The sequence below is a fragment of the Arvicola amphibius genome, chromosome 11 (genome assembly GCF_903992535.2).
Source record: "Arvicola amphibius chromosome 11, mArvAmp1.2, whole genome shotgun sequence".
In the NCBI taxonomy this organism is placed as follows: Eukaryota; Metazoa; Chordata; class Mammalia; order Rodentia; family Cricetidae; genus Arvicola; species Arvicola amphibius.
The window spans coordinates 8,068,751-8,089,952 of NC_052057.2; the positions used below are offsets into that span (position 1 = coordinate 8,068,751).

A 21,202-nucleotide genomic window follows, 5' to 3' on the forward strand; every position below is an offset into this window, starting at 1 on the left:
TCTTAACTGCCTTTTTATTACTTAAATTACTTAGCCTTATTAAAAATTGTTCATTTTCATTTTCAACTTATTTGTCATCTATTTCATCTAAATAACAATTGATTTGTCATCTGTATATATTGTCATATTAATAATTGAAAAATAGGCTCAAACTTCTTTTTACACCCTTGCTTTGGGTACTGAAATTTAGGCTTTCCAGCCCCTAAGCAGTTAGTCAAACTTCCATCTTCCTTTAGACAGAGCTAAGGAATCAAAGACCTGGAGCAGTCAGGCCAAGCTCCAGCCCCTCATTTCCTGTTGCACACAAGTACATCTTTCCAAATCCTTAAGAAATAGGCCCAAACTTTTAGCATCTTCTAGTTCTTTATAGAAGCAGGTAAAGAGTTCCCAGACTCTGATCATTCTGCCCAAACTTCTGAAAATAGCTGGTAAGTGCTATTGGAATCTGAGCCTCTAGTCCACATTCCAGATTTCCTAACACCCTTGTACGTGCAGTGGACAGATGAGCAGTCCCCAGACTACCAAACTCTGTTCAACCTTTCCACTCTACCAACTCCAGATGTAAAAATTCCAATGCAGAAATGAAACAAACATGGATGTCTAGGACAAAACATGTCTGCCAATATTTACTAATCCTATGATAAGGGAACCCAGTGAGAACTACCTGGAAGAACTTCAAGACAAGAATTCCAAAGAATGATTTTAACTATGTTAAGATAACACAACTATTCTCCAAGTGAGGTTTCCTACTGAACTTTTCATTTTGGTATGTTTAGGTATATCAGTTTAGTTTTACTGCAATGATGCTCTTTTTTATTGAATTATATTTTCATATATTGTACTAAAATGCCACAACTATCAATCCAGACTATTATACTCAGAAAAACTATCTATTAAATTAATGGAGAAACATTTTAAAAGAAGCTTTTCTATGATAGAAACAAACTAAAGCAATTTTTAATCACTAAGTAAGTTCTAACTCTACAGAAAATGCTAGAAGTGATACTTCAATCTGAAGATAATGATAAACACACTCAAGATGTCACAGGGAATAAGTAAACAATTGGAGAACAATTAATCAAAAGAGGTGTATAATTAAATATTGTACTGATCATGAAAATAATGGCATCCTATATTAATTTCTATGACAAGACTATTATTTATAACAGTAAACATATTAGAGGAATGTATCAGCTTTTTCTTAGATGCAACAATGTTTTAATATTTCCAACAGTTGCTGAAATAACTCATTGTTTTTCATGTGATTTGTATTGCAATTTTTTTCTAAAATTTAATATAAAAAATCTGCACATTTATTTAAGGAAAATAATGTAAGAAACAGGCACCTTGAAGTGTGAGCTGTTTGGAGAGCTTTGGTGTAATATCAATTCCATTCTTCAGCCAGCCAAGCTGAGGGTCTGGTATGCCCTCTGCATGGCACCGAAGGCTTGCAGTTACCCCAGGTTCTCTGGCCTGACTCTCTGGATATACTCGTATGACTGGAGGAACTAAATGGGGAAGAAAAAATTGATAAGTAATCAGCATTTATCATTTGATCTTGGAAAATGAACAAAATTATAAGATGATCCCTTATGAATTATTCATTTTCATTAGGTTGTATAATTAGTTTCCTGGTATAATTCTCTACTAAAATATCCCAGGGTTGCTTGGGGAAAGATAATTCTGGGCCTATGTCAGAAAAAATACAATTCAAACATGGGTTATCGTGTTTCAGAAACTGTGATCTTGAAAATGTAAAATTTAAATAGGCTCCCACGTTCCTACTACAGGATGACTTATGCATTAAATTAACACATAAAAGCATTATAAAGAATTAAAACCTTTTGTATTCAGTTATTTAAATAACTATATAGTTAGAAAGACATACTCTTCCTTAACACAGCACATATAGAGATTAATAATATTTTACACATAATAGTATACGAAAAACTTACTATAACAATAAGTTTTGTGAAAAACATGCAAGACTTTACACTAAGCACTACAAAACACTGTTGAAAGTATTTAAAGTAAACTAAATGTAAACTATAGTATTTTCATGACAAAAGAAACAAAGAAAGCATAAGAATAATCTTTTTTTAATATTTATTGATTATGTATACAATATTCTGTCTGTGTGCATACCTCAGGCACCAGACCCTATTACAGATGGTTGTGAGCCACCATGTGGTTGCTGGGAATTGAACTTTTAATACCGAATTTGATGGCGATTTCTTAGCCATAACCACAAACACCAACATAAAAATAAATAAATTGATTTTAATTGAACTAAAATTTTGGATTATTACATAACATTTTCAGAAGACTTGGTTCAATTGCTAGGACAAACATGATGGTTCACAAACATCCAGTTCCGGTTTAAGGGAATCTGGTACTCTCTTCTACCTCTCTTTGAATTAAACACATACATGTCATACATACACACAATACATACATACATGGAGAGGAAACATTCTTGCTCATAAAAGAAAATAAATAAATCTAAAGCAATAAGAATGAATGGAAGGAAGTAAAACTAGAAAACAGTGCTGTCTATAATGTGTTTGACACAAAACATGGTACTTCAATGACATTCCCAGAATATACTATATATATATATATATATATATATATATATATATATATATATATGCACAGTATAGAGGTGCAAGTTTGTAATTGGAGTTTATTTAGCAATTGAACCAAGTCTTCTGAAATAGTAACCAGTACTCCAAGCCACTAAGCTGCATTTCTTAGTCCCCTTTATCTTTCTTGACAATGTTATGTGATAATCCAAAATTAGAATTAACAAGAATTACCATTAAGCAGGTATTAGCAAGCTATTTATAATCTAGGTTTTCTTCAGAGACCTAAAACTGGTTTTAAAAAGAGCTCAAAATAAAAATCCACTTCTCATATTATGGGAAAGTTCAAAATACAAATGAACATCAACTACTGCCTAAAACACAACATGTGGGTTTTATTTTTTACATCATACAAAACTATCTGCAGGGAACTTAAAGCTCTTAAGGGTACTACAACACAAATGTTGAAGTTCTGATACTAAGCAAAATCAGTCTGACAGGAAAGGTCATACACAATAACAGTTTGTATGAAGAGCATATGGGTCAATGTGTTGAAACAGATTGACAGACAGCTTGGAGGAAAGAACAGAAGGGATATTTACTAACTGGATGAGTATAAGGGCTACTTGGGAAATAAGGACTACTTGGGAAGAGTCAATGTAGGATTAGATAGATGGGCATACAATGTTGTATCTCTACCACAGTATATCACTGAATTTACATCATATCTGGATCTCTACCAGAATCAACACAAATAGCATAAGATCTAAAAATGTATTAGAACATTTACCTAAATTTAATCTACTAGTAAAAAGCCCTTAAAGGTTGATATATTGTTTCACTAAAAGACGTAATAACACTAGGCCTGAGGCAGCGAACTCCACAAGAGCAGGACCGAACCAGCAACCTGGGCCGGAGTGGGCCTGTGAGGGTGAACTCCATGGGAGCAGGAGCAGATCCAGACCCGGAACATTTGCAGAAGCAGAGACCTAGGCTGGAGCAGGCCTGAGGCGGCACCTTCCACAGGAGCAAGTACAGGGGAGTAACCACTGAGCCAGTGGACCAGAGCCAGAGACCTCTGCAGGGCTGGGTGTGAATCTGGGACCTTTGAGGGAGTAGACCTGAGCCAGGACTCCTACGGATCCAAGCGTGAGTCTGGGACCTCAGGGAATAGAGAGGTATCAGAAACCACTGCAGGTTCTGGGTGAGAGGCTGGAACCTCTTAGGGAGTAGGCCTGAGCCAGGTCCTCTACAGGTCTGGGCACACTCAAGTCTGGTACATCTGAGAGAGTAGATTAGAGCCAGAGACCTTTGCAAGACTAACCCCAATTCAGGGGCCTCTGCATGAGCAGATGCAGACTAGGGAGATTTACAGAAACAGGTCGGAGCTGGCAACCTAGACCAGAGCAGTCCTGAGACAGCAAACTCTACAGGAGCAGAACAAACCCATGGACCGCTGAGCAGACTCCAGGAATGCAGAGTGACCAATGAGGTAACTAGAACGATGGAACTGACTGCACTATGAGGAAAAACCATCTGAGCCTTGGATCCACTGGCACCTGGAAGATTAATCACCAGAATCGCAGAAACCCCCAACCACACCAATTAGAGGAAAAGATGAATAGTAAAGGTAAGAACAAACACAATGCCACAAAGAGCAACATGACACCAGTAAAATATGTTGACTACAACGGCAAGACTTGAACAGATGAATATAGATGAAGCAGAAGAAAATGACCAAAAAATAACTTTAGAAGAATGTTTGAGACTCTGTTGTTTATTGAAATCTGATTTACAAGGAAAATACCATCATTCTAGATCTTGCTGACATTATAAACCCCACGTAAATTATACACAAGATTTGGTGATAATTTCCAGAATGTAGCTACCATCAAACCTGAATCCTCTTCTCTCTTTTTGGTGATTCTCTAGAGATCTAAGATGAGGCAATCACCAAATGCAACAAATATAATACAAAGGAATCATAGACGACCTTAGAAAGGGCTGTGGGCTAGACACTGTTGATACTGCCTTTAGCATTCTTAAATGTGGAAACCTCATAGATATCCAAAATCATAAACACAGGAAGTAGCTGAATCCTATCACCTCTGTAAATATAATTAAAAAATATAACATAGGCATGTTGGGGAGTTAATATCTAGTTATATTTCTTAACCACTGATTACAACGTAAATAATCTGTTTTGGTGTATCAGAAGCAACTCTAAAGGCCCTCATGATAACTTTGGCCAAAGTGTCACATGAAAATTTAAATTTGTCTCATATATCTACCACTGAGTAGCTTTCATAGCACTTTATTTTGTTTAAGTTGAAAAGCAAAAGCTTTTTAAAAAGGTATGCTGGAACACCTGGGAAATTCATACAAAATGCCTTTGAAACACTCACACCCCGTCTCCAATTTCCTAACAAGCAGAGTGTCTGGAAATGAGCTTTTAGTGAAGACTTATATAAAGAGCCAGAAGGGAAAACAACTCTTAATAAATATTTAATAAAAGAAAGTGTATCTTTTGACAGAATTTATGACCAAAATGAGAATCAATACAGTCTGCAGCATTTCTCTCGGGACAGGAAATAAGAGACAGCATAAACATATTAGAGAATTAATTTTAAAGAGTAACTATCAATAAACTCAAAGAGAAAGATAGATTCTACATAATTTATATAAAATATATAGATTTTATGTAGGCTGTCTATAGTCACACTAATCCTGACTGGCAAAGGAAAGGGTTTCAAAGAGCTTCAATTTTTCCTGTATTGCTACAAGCATCTCACTTACCAAAATACTCTTAGCTGAGAGAAATGAAACCATTGAACACTACGTCTTCACCACTGAAGTTTAATACGCAAATCAAATGTGTTTCGAGAAAGCAACAGATTCCTGGGGAAATATACATCTCACTTACACTACTGACATTAAGTGGTGGTAAGAAACAGAATCTGAGGTGATTGGCCTAGCAATTATTGCATCTCAGTAACAAGCTAAGCATTTAAAAACAGTTCATTCCTGAGATCCATGTTTCAAGTATAACTGTTTAAGGGATTGATGGCAACCTTAATTCAGAAGCTGACAATCCTCCAAAGAATACTTCAAGTCCTTTGGGACACTCATTTCTAGTAAGGAAGGCCTTTTCTTTTTAACTGTTAGTACGTATGGAAGGGATCTTATCTGTGTAAAAGGGTTTCCATGGCTATACAAACATAACACAAGCTACATTCATCGGAAAAGAGGGATCTCAGTGGAAAGAAATGCCTCCCTAAGATCCCAGCTATAGGACATTTCCTTAATTAGTGATTAACAAGGTCAGGCCTGGCCCATTGTGAGTGATGCCATCCCTGGACTGGTGGTCCTGGGTTTTATAGGAAAGCAAACTAAGAGAGCCATGATGAACAATCATTGTCTTCTACATCAGCTCCTGATTCCAGGTCCCTATCGTGTTTGAGTTTCTGTCCCGACTTCCTTCAGTGATGGACCACAAGGTAGAAGCATACGTCAAATAAACCCCTTCCTTCTAAACTTGATTTGGGTGTTGTTTTATCAACAGCAGTAGAAACCCCAGGACAAGCTTCTATTCAGATTAGATTGAGCAACCAACTTTCCCGCACTGACACAGACTTCCAATACTGTGCAGAAAAGTTAAGTTTCTCAATATTCCCTTTGCTGCCCATTTTTTTTTCACTTTCCTTTCTTTCCAATTCTTTGGAGAAGGGGCTGAGTCAGTTATATGACGACATCCTTCTTTGTACCTTTGTTTGGCCCCATTCTTCTAATGCTCTTGCCTCGGGCTCCTGAGCACTGAAATCATTATCATCTGTGGATTTGGTGTTTCCTAATGATATTTGATATCTCACAAAAAATAACTAATGAATTATTATCTCCAGTCAGAATTGTTTAAACTGCTTATTTCATACAATATTTCCAAATAATGGACTGGTCAGATGGCTCAGTAGATAACGTCTTTGCTTCACAAGTGTGAGGACCACAATTATATCCACAGAAGGACCCTAAAGGTAAAGCAAGTATGTGATATCATACAATCCCACCACTTAGGAGGCAGAGATGGGACTCTGCACAGTAGACTCGAAAGCTGAACTGTAAGAACTGATGGGTTAAATGTTCAACAAGAAAACCTGCAGAAATTGTAGAATTCTTGATGAAGACACCTACTATCAACTTAAGGCCACACACACCACACACATACATTCATGCACACCTATACTCATAGATGTACCCACACATGCGATACACATATGTGTAATATACATACACACATACATGAAAAAATAGTCAAATAAAAATAATTCAAAATAATGTAATACTGAGTGCTTATATAAACTTATTTAATAACTGAGTTAGTGTTCTTAAAATGATCCACAATGCATAACTGAATCATTCTAAAGTAAAAGGGGGCAAAAATGATATGAATATGTAAATTTTACTCATCCAAAAATTTTAACAAAATATAGAATTTGTTTTGAATATTTAGGCTAAAAAATTAACAAAGTTTTCATTACCACTAATCTTTTATTTTCTTTCTTTTCTGAATTAATATGTTGAAGTGTGCTGAATTCACAATTTAGAAATGAAACAGGGAAAAAATAAAGCGTTTTTCACCCAAATGCTTATTATCCAATCCTGATCATAAAATATGCCTCATCCTATAGTTCTATGACACTCAACTAGTTGGTATTAAAACTCAAAACTAGACTTTTAGATGTACCATATATGACATACAGAAAGATATTTAGGTATATTAAAATTTTTATTTTAAAGTATCATTGTCATATAAATGAATGCATCTATAGAAGTTTTAAAAAAATTCCAGTAAAAATTTTCAAGGAAGTCGGGTAGTCAATTGTTTATCTAAGATAAATATTAGCATATAAATAAATTGGAGAAAAATAATCAAAAGTTGTGTAAGGGTTCACGTACTGTAAATGCAAATAATAAGATACTCTAAGTGGGTAAATAGCTTATTAAAGAGTATGCGAGACATTTTCATGAGTCATCCAAACTTTAATATAGAGATGGAACTCTGATACTCAAAAGGTACACTTAAAATGTAAATAAAATAAAGTATAATATTTATAATTATATTTACTTAAGTCTTTCTGGAAATTTTGCTATTAATATGAAAGTTTCCTATGAAAATTATACTGTATTCAGCATAAGTAGGAATAAAGTTGTCAAGTAGATGTATCTATCCTAAAAGTCTGATGACTCTCATTGTATTTGGATAGACAAGTGTTTCCCTCTATGTTAGGAAAGATCCAAAAGAAGAATTTAATCCTAATAATTTTTCTGAGCAAACAGTAGAAAACTTCTAATGATAAGATGTTATCTTCATAACCTTAAAGATGCTTCTATCTCAATCACCACACATTCTGGCTGTATTTTGTCTTAGAAGTTACTGCTCTTTGCGTGGGAAGTATGCAAAAAGCAGAGCCTTGATGCACTCTCTGAGAAGGAATTTAACTAGAGACAGAGATCCAGACCAAAGTGATGACTTCATTCCCACTGGTCCATAGTCAGGGCACTGATTACTTTTCATTTATTTGATGCCCTTATCTTGCTCTCTTCTGATGGATTCTATCACAGCTCTCCCACAAATTATTCAAACAGCTGCAACTGTGAGAAAGGATTCTGAGAAAGCTTGAGGGCAGGACTATAAATGTGTCTGAACCAGTGCTGATTCACAGCGACATCTGGATTGCTCTGTTTGTATTATGACTTTCTTTGCCATTAAAGCAACTTTCCTATGAAAAATTACAGACTTGGTTTAATAAATATTTTAAATGCTACTGAGCCAGTCCAATGCCTTTTGTCTCTGACATTATTAAAGCCATCAATTTCTCTTTAACATTGTCCCAAAGCAGTCTTTTTATATTCATGAGATTCACACTGCCTCTTGTCAATATTACAGAGCTCTCTCATCACATTACTGTGGTTTCCATGAAAGGATAGGCTGTAACAAACGTTGAAGGTAAAGTATCAAATTAAGATCAGTATACATATGGCTATAATCTTTTCTGAGATTTGTTTGTTAGGTCTTTGTCGTCTATGCTATGCTGAGATATCATTCATTTTTAAGCTACTTTGATGGCAATAGTTTGTCTCAGTTTGATTAAATTGACTCTGATCTACTCATTCTTATTGCTGTGGATGCTTTCAAATTCCAGTTTCTAAGTTTCAAAAGCTATTAGTTTCAGAAACTCTTCCTGAAATACACAACACACACACACACACACACACACTCACACACACACACGCTAATGATTACTGTGGCTGGACCATCTGTGGCAGTGCCAACAGTTGGTCCTGAGCGATATAACAAAGCAAGATGAGGCTGGTTGGTAGTGGCACACGCTTTTCATTCCAGCACTCGCAAGGCAGAGGCAGGTGGATCTCAGATCTCTGTGAGTAATATAGTTTCTGTGTGATTATTTTGGGTTTGGGCGGCTGGACGGGAAATGAACAAGCAGTCTCTTACTACACAAAGTATTGACACTATCACCTGTTTTCTAATAAAAACAGAGTAACAAATAAAATAAAAATCCTGCATATTACCAATCAGTCAAACTTAAGCACTTATCCCAGAAAATGTACTTCTTGTTCACATAAAATCTATATACTATTGCGTTAACCTTTATCTATAGTAGGATGTAACTGTGACTAATGTAGTCATCTTTCAAAGGGTGAATGGTTAGACAAACTTGTGCGTATAAACCAGGGAGCCACAGTAATCACCAATAGTAGCACAGAGGTTAAATGAGTAACCACCTGCTTTCTGATTGGATTTAATGCCCCACTCCACAGAAGGAAATTCATGTTTGCTACTGTTAAAATGGCCAGGCCCAATAGCTGGGAAGTTCACAGAGGCCTGATTTATTACTATTACAACGTGAAATGGATGCATTTTCATTATCAAACTGTTTTCTTGATTTGTATCTCTGTGCTGATAAATTATTTCCACATTTCAGATTTTATCAGAGAAATTGCTTAGTGCAATAAAAAGTAGTCAACTAATGCTTGAACTCACAGCAGCTGTCCATGCCAACACCAGACTTGCATAACAATAAGACAGACATTTTAACATGGGGATGGAGGGGCGCATGAGCCTTATGACCAAATGAGGTTTTCTTAGCTTTATTAGAAGTTGTAGTTTCTGAGAGGAAATGTCTGTTTTCTTTAAAGACATAGTGTCTGGTAAGTCAACCACACTCAGTAGATGGCCCCACACTCTTGACTACAGGAGCAAAACAAACTTGTATTTGTAAGCTATTGAAAAAATAAAGATATGAAGTTCAGAGGGTTGAAAAGTTTGAGTGTAGATCTTGAAGTAATTATCAGTGGAAATAGTGATAGATGATTATGATCAAAACATATGAAATTTTAAAAGTAATTAATAAAATATATTTAAAATTAAATTATAAATTAATAAATATATTTATAACCCATCTACTCTCCGAAAATATTTGATACCTCTCCACCAATTTGGCTAGAAAACACACACCTGATTTTGTCAAATATTACATAGCAAACTTGGACATGTTAAATTCACAATTCATAGATTCAGAAAATTGCTTTATGTCAAGTCAAAAGAGACAACTTCTTTGGAGAGTCTTCTAATCCATTACAACTTAATAATCTAATATTTTAAAAAGAGAAACATACAAAGAAGATGTAGTAGGTGCTAAAATGAAAATACTGTAAAAACTAACTGGATATAAATAAAACCATGAGTCATCCCTCACTATCCAGATTATTCATTGCTTATCTCTTTTTAAAGATATGTATTAAATTAACTTATCTGCAAAATGATTTTATGTATTAATCAAATTAATATTATTAAAATTAACCATAGTTTGATTAAATTTAAATGCAAGTTATTACATTTTATCATAAATATCCCCATTCTTAGGGCTCATACACATAAAACATTATTAACTATATGCATGTATCCATACCTATATAAATATATGCACATGCCTGACTACATAAAAGCAAATTATTTTAACATATTTTGACCTGATATAATAATAACTTAGAATGATAATCATAACAGCAAAGAATACCTCACTTGGGACCCTTAGACCTACAAATATCAAAATATGAATTGTCCTTACTCAAAGCAAAACTGCAGTTTTCAGTTTTATCAATAGATGGCAGACCATTTACAATATGTTTTACTAAAAATAACAGTATTTACTCAAACATCTCAACTGATAAACAATCTAGTTGATGTAAGTAAGTGATATAAGAAACTTGATGTATGTAGTTTATCTTCTCTGTCAGTAGTTTATTCCTCCTTTGACTTACCTATGTACTACTTTATTCTATGTATTATATTCATTTTTCAAAATAGCACCGGCAATATAAAATAGTTTTATATACATTTCACCATCCTTAAAAGTCTCACTACTTTTAAACCATCTTTTTTGTCACACTATATTTGAGCATTGATTGAAGAAATTTTTATAGGATAGATAACCATTGTGGATTTTAGTAGTTGTTATAGAAACTTGTATATTTATTACTCATTATTTTGTATCTTAATTTATTTTATTTGATACAGGTCTCTATATATCCTGGACTGTCCTGAAACTCTCCTTTTAGACCAGGAAGCATTCAAATTCCTGGTCTTTCTGCCTCATCTCCCTGGGGTTAAGACAATGGCTATTTTATTTTGAAATAACTATTTTCTTCAATCAAAAACTGAATTGTTCAATAGAACTTTAAGAGAATAAACAATCTATTCATAGTGACAGAAGTATACTGACAGCCACAAATGGCACACATGTTAACCATCATTAACTCAAGAACATGATGGCAAACATTTACAAATTGTTTTAGTAGGTTTTAGATAATTTGTATATACATAATGAGATAGCTGAGGGATCTCACCCAAGTATAAATACAAAACTCACTTATGTTTACTGTAACTCATCAGGATGCCTGAAAATAATTTTATACAAAATGTTCGGTGTGTCTCACTTTCATCTACGACTCATCACACGAGGTTAAGTGTGAAATTTTCCATGTGTGCAGTATGTCAGCATTGAAAAGTTGCAGATGCTGGAGCACATGAGATTTCAGGGTTGTGTGTTCGCAATGCCCACCTTCTGTTTTGTTCTGTTAATCATACAGGGAATTATAGACAGATTGCATTTCATTCTGAAGCTTATTCTCACATCTCACTTGGAGTGGTTCTGCAGAAGAATCCCACTGCCTCTCGGGAAAGCTGTCCGAAACTCTGATGCACTTGTTGACAATGCACCAGCAGCAAAAACAAACAACACAAACCTCCCATATCCTGAACAACTGCATAGCTGTGGATGGCTATTCTGATGTTCCTTGTTACTTTGACATTCCATGACTATCAGGATCATCACATTCATCAAATTAGTCAGAAAAGCAGTTCACTTTTTCACTGGATCAATATGAAATTTTGATTGGCATTGAATTGTTCAAGTATAGTTTATCTACAAGTTTCAACTAAACAGAAGGCCCTTTGTACTTAATATAATCTCAATAAACAATAGAATAAATTCACATACAAGAAATTAAAATTCTTCAAGGTTGAAGAATAAAAACTCAGATATCTATAACTATTTATCTTTCTGATTTACAATCTTGCTCATTAATAGAAAATTTAAAGAAGTGAGAGATATATTCCTTAGCACATTTTAAGACAGCTTTCTTTTTCAAATTGTACATTCTTTTTGATTTGTTTGTCAAGCTTCAATGAACTTATTGAAGAGTGCATTTTTACTTGTGCCACCACAACAAATATGGTTACATGGAATGGACCTTTTATGTTTTAACAAAAGTCATTTGTTAATTATTTGATATGCTGAAAATAGTTCAATTAATAATATGAGATTCCTAGTTCTCTTAAATATACAAGGAAAAACAATAAATTTAGGGGATAAATGTATCATTCAAATCTAATAACAAATCTACATGTATTTTAAAATATAAGGTGATGGCAGTATAATTTTCAAATTGAATATTTATTGAATAAAGAACTCTGCTGACAATTATTTAAAGTGAAAGTGCTTACTTTGCTTTACAGTGTTTATTGACATGTTCGAGCAGAGAAATAAAATATCAGATGATCTCACAAAAATGGCGTGACATATGAAATAAGGAAATAAGAAGACCATTTATGCCAAAGAACACGCACTAATTATTCTAAGCATTCTTGTGGTGTAAAAGAAAAATCCATGTACAAGGTCTTGGATCTTATGAATCTCACTAAAGTATGTAATAAAGGACAATGGAAGTGTATCTAGTAAAAATAATGCATTAAAGAAGAATAAAAATGTATTAATCTGAAGAACTCATAAAAGTATGTATATTTTATGTTGTATGTATACATTTTATGTATGTTTCCTTGTCTCACAGTGTCAGAAGACAGTCTACAACTGACAAATTATGGCAGAGAGTGGTCTATTTCTCTATATGTTTAAGTTCTGTGCCCATCTATTGGACTACAATAATATATAATATATTATATATATATATATATGCAAAAGAATAAATTCAAGTTTACTGATAAATTTCAATAAAGTTTTTTAAACACATGAGAATTAATTACATGAGTGTAACTGCTGTGCACCGTGTCCCCATGTCTGCACTCGGTGCGCTTGAACCCAGTTCACGAGATTTCAGCAAGGGGCAGGAGGTTAAAATACACAGACACACACAGACAGAGAGACAGCGACACGGGTCATCCTTGAATTCCCCAAGAATGTCCCCTTTCTTGTGTTCAGGGGCAGATTATATAGAGATAGCCACGCCCCAGCCAAACCCACCAGAAACCACTCTCCTGCCATCAGGAACTCCTGAAGGTCTCGTGCTCAGAGCAGCTGTAGGCACTCAGATCAGGGGATTACAAGAAATTCAGGATCTGGGGTCTCTCTGCTCCCAACATGTAATTATTGTTTGCTATAACTCCATTAATTATACTAGTGTTTTGAAACTTAAATGTGTTATTGTAACCTCTTTGACTTGAACTACAATTCAAATAACATACAGAAGAAATAATAACAAATTTTATTCAGTAGACAAAAATTATGAGATCTTTCCACCAATAAAAGCAAAGCAAACTCAGGAAACAAGGTAAATACATTATTAGTTTAAATGAAGTGAAATTTATTTTTAGATTATCGGTATTAACAAGTACACATGCAAATTGCAAAGAGTGCTTAAATTCTAATTAAGCTATCTTGTGAATGTCCTCCTGTTAAATCTTTAAGCTCAAATCGGCATCATTACCACATTAACCTCCTTTGACTCTCTTGTTACACGAGTATCGTTACATTAATTAGTCTTTATGCTCTTCTTAAAGTGTTGGCTACCTCATGATTATTTTAGAGTTTTCTCATTACTTCTAAACACAGTAGCAATTTACCCATGAAATATTCCTGAAGAATGTTGCGTACTAGCCTAGTAAATCATATCGTGCTAATTTAAATATATCTCTCTAATTATAATTAGGTTATAATCTTAAGAACAAAATATCGATATCAAGGCTAGGAACCTTCATTTGCCACAAGTAAAAATGATTCTGGTTTAAGAAACTTAAGTATAAGTTAATCAAAGTGGGAACAAGGTAATAGGATCTATGAACGAGTAGCCTGCCTGGGAAATCTGCTTTTAATAACAGGACTGTATGCATGTCTCTGGCTTCATTAGAGAGCTGTCCTTATTCCACCCTAAATCCTCAGTATAGGAGAGAGAAACCTTTAGTCTACTGTAGGGAGAGTGCACATGCACAGTTCAAGGTTTTAGAGCTGCTTTGCTGTCCTAACAAATGCTCCCGGTGCAGCTGTATCTCAGCCACGAGGACTGCCTTCAGCAGCTCAGGGATTGAGGGGGATCCACAGAGTCGGCAAACTTAACACTCAATTGCCTTTTCTATCTGAGGGAGTAAAGCTAAATTCTCTGATGCTGTGGAGGCGAGGGACTTAGCTGTCTGGGGCCGGGAGTTAAAAGGGAAACACGCACACACGCACACACACACACACATTTCCAACATGCTATGATCTCATCTAGGGTGCTGATGAATGGCAGACCTTCAGCACGTGAGAGAAACTGAAGACGCGATACAGAGTAGGCAAACTACTAGACAGTCAAACAGACACACTAGGACTTTTCTAAGTCCCAAAGTTGAGTTCTTCATTTTATTACTCTTTCTATTGTTTGTTCTAATCTATTCTTTTTTGTTTTGTTTTTCTGCCCTCGTGTTTCCCTGCTATCTCTCTTGATTTTTTTCTAGCTAGAGACAGGGTTTCTCTGTAGCTTTGGAGCCTGTCCTGGAACTCACCCTTGTAGACCAGGCTGGCCTTGAACTGACAGAGATCCACCTTCCTCTGCCCCCCAAGTGCTGGGATTAAAAGCATGTGCCTGCCTACTAAATTAATTTTCTCCTGTACAGTTTATATATCCCAGCAAAATCTTTCAAGCAGTATAAAATTACAATGTAGTTACTTTTTATTTTTGAGGTGAATGATTACAATGAATCCAAGTTTTTAAAAAAGCATGTTTTTCATATGCTTTACATGGCTGAATATTTTACATTATTAGAGGTGGAAAGCAAGGTGTCCAAAGAACATAAAATCATATCCAAGCAACTTTTTATAGATTAACAAAGTATAAATAAGCAAGGTATTTTTCTCAGCTAGTATATTTGCTTGCAGGCTACATTTAGTGGTTACAAAGTAAGATCAATCTCTTTATTATTTATCTCAAAAGGTAATCTCACAAGAAATCTTTAAAGAATCACAAATCTAAACTTTTATATATGAAAAACAATCAGTCAGATGTACTTTAAATCCTCAGGACGCACACCAACCAACTCATCACCAGATTTTTTTTATATCAAGAATCTGAAGGCAGACATAGGCACAAGAATTAATATCACCCTTGATCACCAACCCATCCTAGCAAGAAAGGTACTTCAGCCTGCAACAGCCAAACTGCCATTGTTCATGTTCCCTAACTCGTTGAGTTCCATGTTCAACTATTTAAAATGTGTCTTTATAAACTTAATTGTTCCCCAAGATTTTTCACCTTAAAGCCATCAACAAAAATAGAAACAAACGAAAAACACAAAACAAAACAAAAACCCTTACGCTATTTAAAACTATGGTTTGCTATGATGCACACTGAAACCAATGACCACAACTCCGAACAGTAAGATTAAAAGAACTTGAGCTATCTTGTCTTCTGGGACAAAATTATTTTTCTTAATCATTACCCTAAGTCTATAGGGTTCCTCAAGAGACACCCCTAAGTCCTAGTTGCTTGACACTTCCTTGGTCTTATTTTCCCTCCTCTGCATGCCCTGCTTTATCAGGGGTGAGACCATATCCTGCCTTTACCTATATTAATTTTTCCACTAAACTAACCTCTACCACAATCCCTGACAATATTTATTATAAACTCTCTATTATCAACTTCTATTTAAGTTAACATGATTATTATATAATCATTGCTTCAGATGTATAGCATAAGAGGAAATCTTCATAATAATCCACAAGTAAAAATGCCCAACAGAATGGGATGTTTCCATGATAATTATATTACATCTGAGGCAGTGGGGATCTCCCCACATCCATTCATATCATGACAGATAGCAGAGAAAAATGGTAGTGGCCAACATGTTAAGGCACAGCTGTAACAACAGACATTTGGAGCAGAAGCCCTCAGTGCCTTTTCTACCCACGATTCACTCATCAGTGCCTTGCATTCTGGTGGGCTAATCTTCTGAAGTCAGGTGCCACCTGTTCCTGCTCTGACATTAGCTACAATAGCCACTATGTGATGAGGTCTCTGGTGAGCAAACATACCTGTGAGTCTTCAAGCACCAGCATCCACTGTACTGGTCACATTTGTTTTTGCTATGAATTATTACTGTATTTTGCCCTTACTTGGTTATTCACTTAACAACAGGGAGAAAATAGAGTTGTGCTATATTTTTTTAATCTCTGTACACACTGTACTAGATTTTGGAAAACTGACAGGCCAAAGTGTGGTTGGTAAGATAAAATCAGAAGAACCTGGGGATTTTGAGATGGACTCTGTGACAGTACACTTCTTGCAATTGATCATTTTTGACTATGTCAGTGTTAATTTCTATATCATGCTGTCTTAGTAGGTAGCATTAGAACTCCTTTGTAAGGGCTAATTAGATTTGCTACCAGTGTGGATCATCAGAGAATATCTTTGTTCATGTAGGCAGAGTTGTCTAAATGATGCAGATTTTAGGAAGCATACTGCCTTATGTAGAGGCTATCATCACTCAATTTTAAGTTCCACAGACACAATGTGGTCTATTATTATTTATAAGGTTGAAACAGATAATTTCTTTTAAGAAACCATTCAGTATGTTTTGATTTTTTCCTAATGTAGGTATAGATAATAATGGGACATTTTGGCTTTTTCTTTTCTTTCCTTTTTTTTAAAGTTAATTTTCACTAGCACAATACATAGGATAGTGATCTGAGTTATTAGTACCAGCTTTAGATAGGCAGTACTAAAGTGACTTTCAATGCTCCATTATGTAGGAGGGTCTTTTAGGCTACTTTAATCTACAGAGGTACATGACATGATTCTTGAGCACCATCCCATTGCTATGTTATGTTGTTCTAATTATGTTGTTCATGTTAGTTGTTCCAAATGGTGTCTCTTTTTAAATTAATGAAAACTTACTAACCAAAAACAATGGGTACCAAAGAAAAGTTTCTCATATCTAAGATATAAACCCCAAATACAGATATTTATAAAGAAATTTATAAAGGCCAACATCTTTCATGTTTTCCTGGGTATGAAGGATGTCCACAACTTTTAAATTCTCAAATGTACCATAGGTTAAGGAATATGAATAAGAAAGAACTTAATGAAAACTTTAAAAACTAAATCAGAAATGAAATTATTTTGTTCTGTGGTCTTTACGAATATCTAAGAAGTACACTTGTTAATGATATCAAGTATTAAAGAATGAAAACAAAAATAATTAAAATGCAATATAGCCTCAGAATTATTAAGAAGATATATTCAAGGAATAAAATAATCAAATATGAATGAGAAGTTAAAACTCTGAATCTTCCCTGCCTAAAATGTACATATACATACAGAGGACTCTTAAGGAAGGCATTTGAATTGAAGAAGATATTTTAGTAATCTAGCTGATATAAACATGCATAAGGCTCTATAATCTGAAAAGCCAAAAGAACTATAAATCCAAGGGAACAGATAAAATGGTATTTTTGATAGTATCTAAAAGCAGGCATGAAGAAAAACTATTTATCAAAGTATAAGCATTTGTTTTGAAAATATTGATTCATAACCATAAGTAAGATATTACTTTAGGTACCTAAATACAATAAGAGAGAGAGAATGTCTGGGAGGCCAAGAAACAAATAAGCAGTCTCTGCTTACAAAATGGCACCCACCATGGGGTATGATCTACATAAGACCTAAAACAGATTTTAAAAGAGAGGGGGAGATATGATTGTATTAAAACATTTCTGAGGACAGCTAACAATCTTAATATCACACTGAAGGCAGAGATAGGCAGATCTCCGTGAGTTTGAGGCTCACGTGCCTTTGTCATGTTGGACAGGGCAGAACAAACAGGTAGGGCCATGGAATGATTCTAGCCAAGTCTGCTTAGCATTTAAGAAAAAAAAAGCATTCCTGGTCAGAAAATGATACATAATAAGACAGATTCAGTGTGGGGCTCAGTCATTTTCTTTATCCATCGCGAAGTGGAGGGTCTATGGTGATATGCAAGAAATTCATCAGTATGGCTATAGGAGCTGGCCTTTTCCGGCTCCCTCTCCTCAGCTGCCCAAGGAACTAGCTGGGGGCATCTCCCTGGAAACCCGGGAACCCCTCTAGAGTCAAGTCTCTTGACAACCCTCAGATGGCTCCCTTAATTAAGATATATGTTTCCCTGCTCCCATTTCTACCCTTCCTGTATCCTAAGCATCCCATTCCCCCGAGCTCTCCACTTTTTCCCCTTCATGCTTTTCTCTCCCCATCTCCCCTTGGCCCCGTCTCACCCCACCCCCAAGTTCCCAATTTTTGCCCAGCGAGCACCGGACTGAGCTCCCAAGGTCCTGATGAGGAGCAGAAGGAGGGAGAACATGAGAAAGAAAGTCAGGACCGTGAGGGGTGCGTTCACCCATGGAGACGGTGGGACAGAACTAACGGGAGTTCACCAACTCCAGTTGGAATGGGACTGATGGAACATGCGACCAAACCAGACTCTCTGAATGTGGCCTACAGTGGAGGCTGACTGAGAAGCCAAGGACAATGGCGCTGGGCTTTGATTCTTCTTCATGGGCGGGCTCTGTGGGAGCCTTGTCAGCTTGGTTGATCACCTTCCTGGACCTGGGGGGAGTTGGGAGGACCTTGGACTTAACATAGAGTAGCGAACCCTGATGGCTCCTTGGCCTGGAGAGGGAGGGAGGGAGGTATGGGTGGAGGGGAGGGGAGGGAAGAGGGAGGAGGAGGGAAGGAGATGGAAATTTTTAAATAAAAAAAATAAACCATGAAAAAAAAAAAGACAGATTCAGACAGAAAGGACCTCTGAATGGGTCACAGTGTTGGATATAAATGTATATAGGCTTGGAAGAGAAAAGAAAAAGAGTATAGACAAGAGTACAGACAATCATAGATTAAAGGAGTAAAGATAATAAATTAAATATTGAAAAGTAATTAGTTAAAAAATAAGACATGTAAAGATGAAATATACATAGAGTCTGTATTATGTATATTATTATCTTTCCTTTGAATTTTTTAATGTAAATGAGCTAAGTACAGAGAGACATTTTATTTTACTTGCTGCTAAGCTAAACCAACATATATATTTTAAAGGCATGTTGACTTCAAAATTTGAGTCCTAGGACATGTTATTTTGGGAAAGTCCTGCTTTTATTCTACAGAGGACTGGAACCTGTGGATTCCTTACACGCTAATGTGGTTTGATGGAGCAAGATCCTCTTAATGGGCTCCTTGAATCCTAAAAATAGTGGACCCAAGAAACAGCAAGAAGCAGTTTAGAGAAAACAATGCTCAAATTCCCAAAAATAATTGTTTATATTTTTTATATAAAAATGATATATGATATAGAGATTAATACTTTTCATTGGTATGGATCTTTATCTATTGATACAAATTTAAGGTCAATTTTGTTACACTGTGTATATATTTTTCTACTCTTATTTAAGGTATTATGCTTGTACAGCTCATTTAAAATATAATGTATATTTAAAATTATGGATTAAGAGTTATTTATAATAATCAAACTTTTAATTAAATTAGTTAGGTTTTCTATATATACAGAGATATATTTCAGATGGATAAATGTTCTTCAAATCTTTCAAAGATCTACAGAATAAGGCATTTAAAATGTTTTAAGAACTTAGCCATTTCTCAACAGTGAGACAGGACTGTTTCTGGTAACCCCAGTTACTTCAAGAGGATGATGGATATCAAAGGATCTCCTTATGGAGTTTGGTAGCCATTTGGGCAAGAAATTACTCTTGCATGAACTGCTTGATGGTATGCTGTATGAAGCGAGCAAATCAAGGCCCACAGAAAATTGACTGCTTAACTTGCCAAAAGAAGGTAAGATAGTCCTTCACAGTTCCTGCTTCATGGGTCTTCCAGACACTCTGCAGGACACAAAAGAAAGTGATGACAAACTCCCAACATAGGCGAAACTGTCGTTCAAACTTTCTGCTTCATGAAAAAGAAACCTGCCAGATGCCATGGGTATAGGCTGAATATGGATGCTCCAACATTATAAAAGAACTTTGGATGACTGTCCATGCAGCAAGATGTCTCTGTCAAGTCTAGAGTTTTGGAAGTTGCTTATAATACACTTTCTGTTTACTTAGGTAACATATCCTTCTGGGGTCTTTGGTGGAGTTGAAGAAAGATAGTTATAGTTTTCCTTAGTTATGATAAAAGGTAAATTATACTTGAAGTTTTAGACTCACAAAGAAATATTGTAACTATAATTCTTGCTTTATATCTTTTTTGTTGTAAGTATTTTACTATGTTAAATTTAAAACTTTCTTTTTTATTTAGATAGAAAAGGGGAGATGATGTCAGATCTTCCTCTGTATGCTTTGAGTATGTTTTATTACCATTAGTTAAAAAAGAAGCTGTTTTTACCTATGGCAGGACAGAATATAGCCAGGCTGGAAGAGATATATAGAGAGAGTAGGTGGAGTCAGAGAGATACCATGTACCTGCCAAAGGAGGAAGATGCCAGAAAATTTACCAGTAGGCCACAGCCTAGTGAGGATACATAGATTAATAGAAATGGGTTAATTTAAGATGTAAGAGTTATCTAGAAATATGCCTGAGATATCAGCCAAACAGTGCCATAATTAATAAAGTTTTTGTATGACTATTCATGTCTGGGAGATTTGGAAACAAATGAATTGTCTCATACTAAATAATGAAGTATAAACAAACTTTCACTTTGAAATATTTGCTATTTCAAAGATGTATTATCAGGCATTTATACAAATTGTGGATAAAATTGTACAAAATATTAAAGAAACAGTCTAAAG

At 35.2% G+C, this 21,202-nt stretch overlaps 1 protein-coding gene across 3 annotated transcripts in view; it reads right to left on the minus strand.

The window, feature by feature from the left end:
• The window catches only part of Fstl5 (follistatin like 5), a 393,360-nt gene that overhangs the window by 97,826 nt on the left and 274,332 nt on the right, over positions 1–21,202 (minus strand). For all 3 annotated transcript variants that reach the window (XM_038348044.1, XM_038348043.1, XM_038348042.1), the window contains exon 8: positions 1,347–1,508. In XM_038348044.1, coding sequence (XP_038203972.1) covers positions 1,347–1,508 — 162 coding nt within the window. The remainder of the gene's footprint in view (positions 1–1,346; positions 1,509–21,202) is intronic.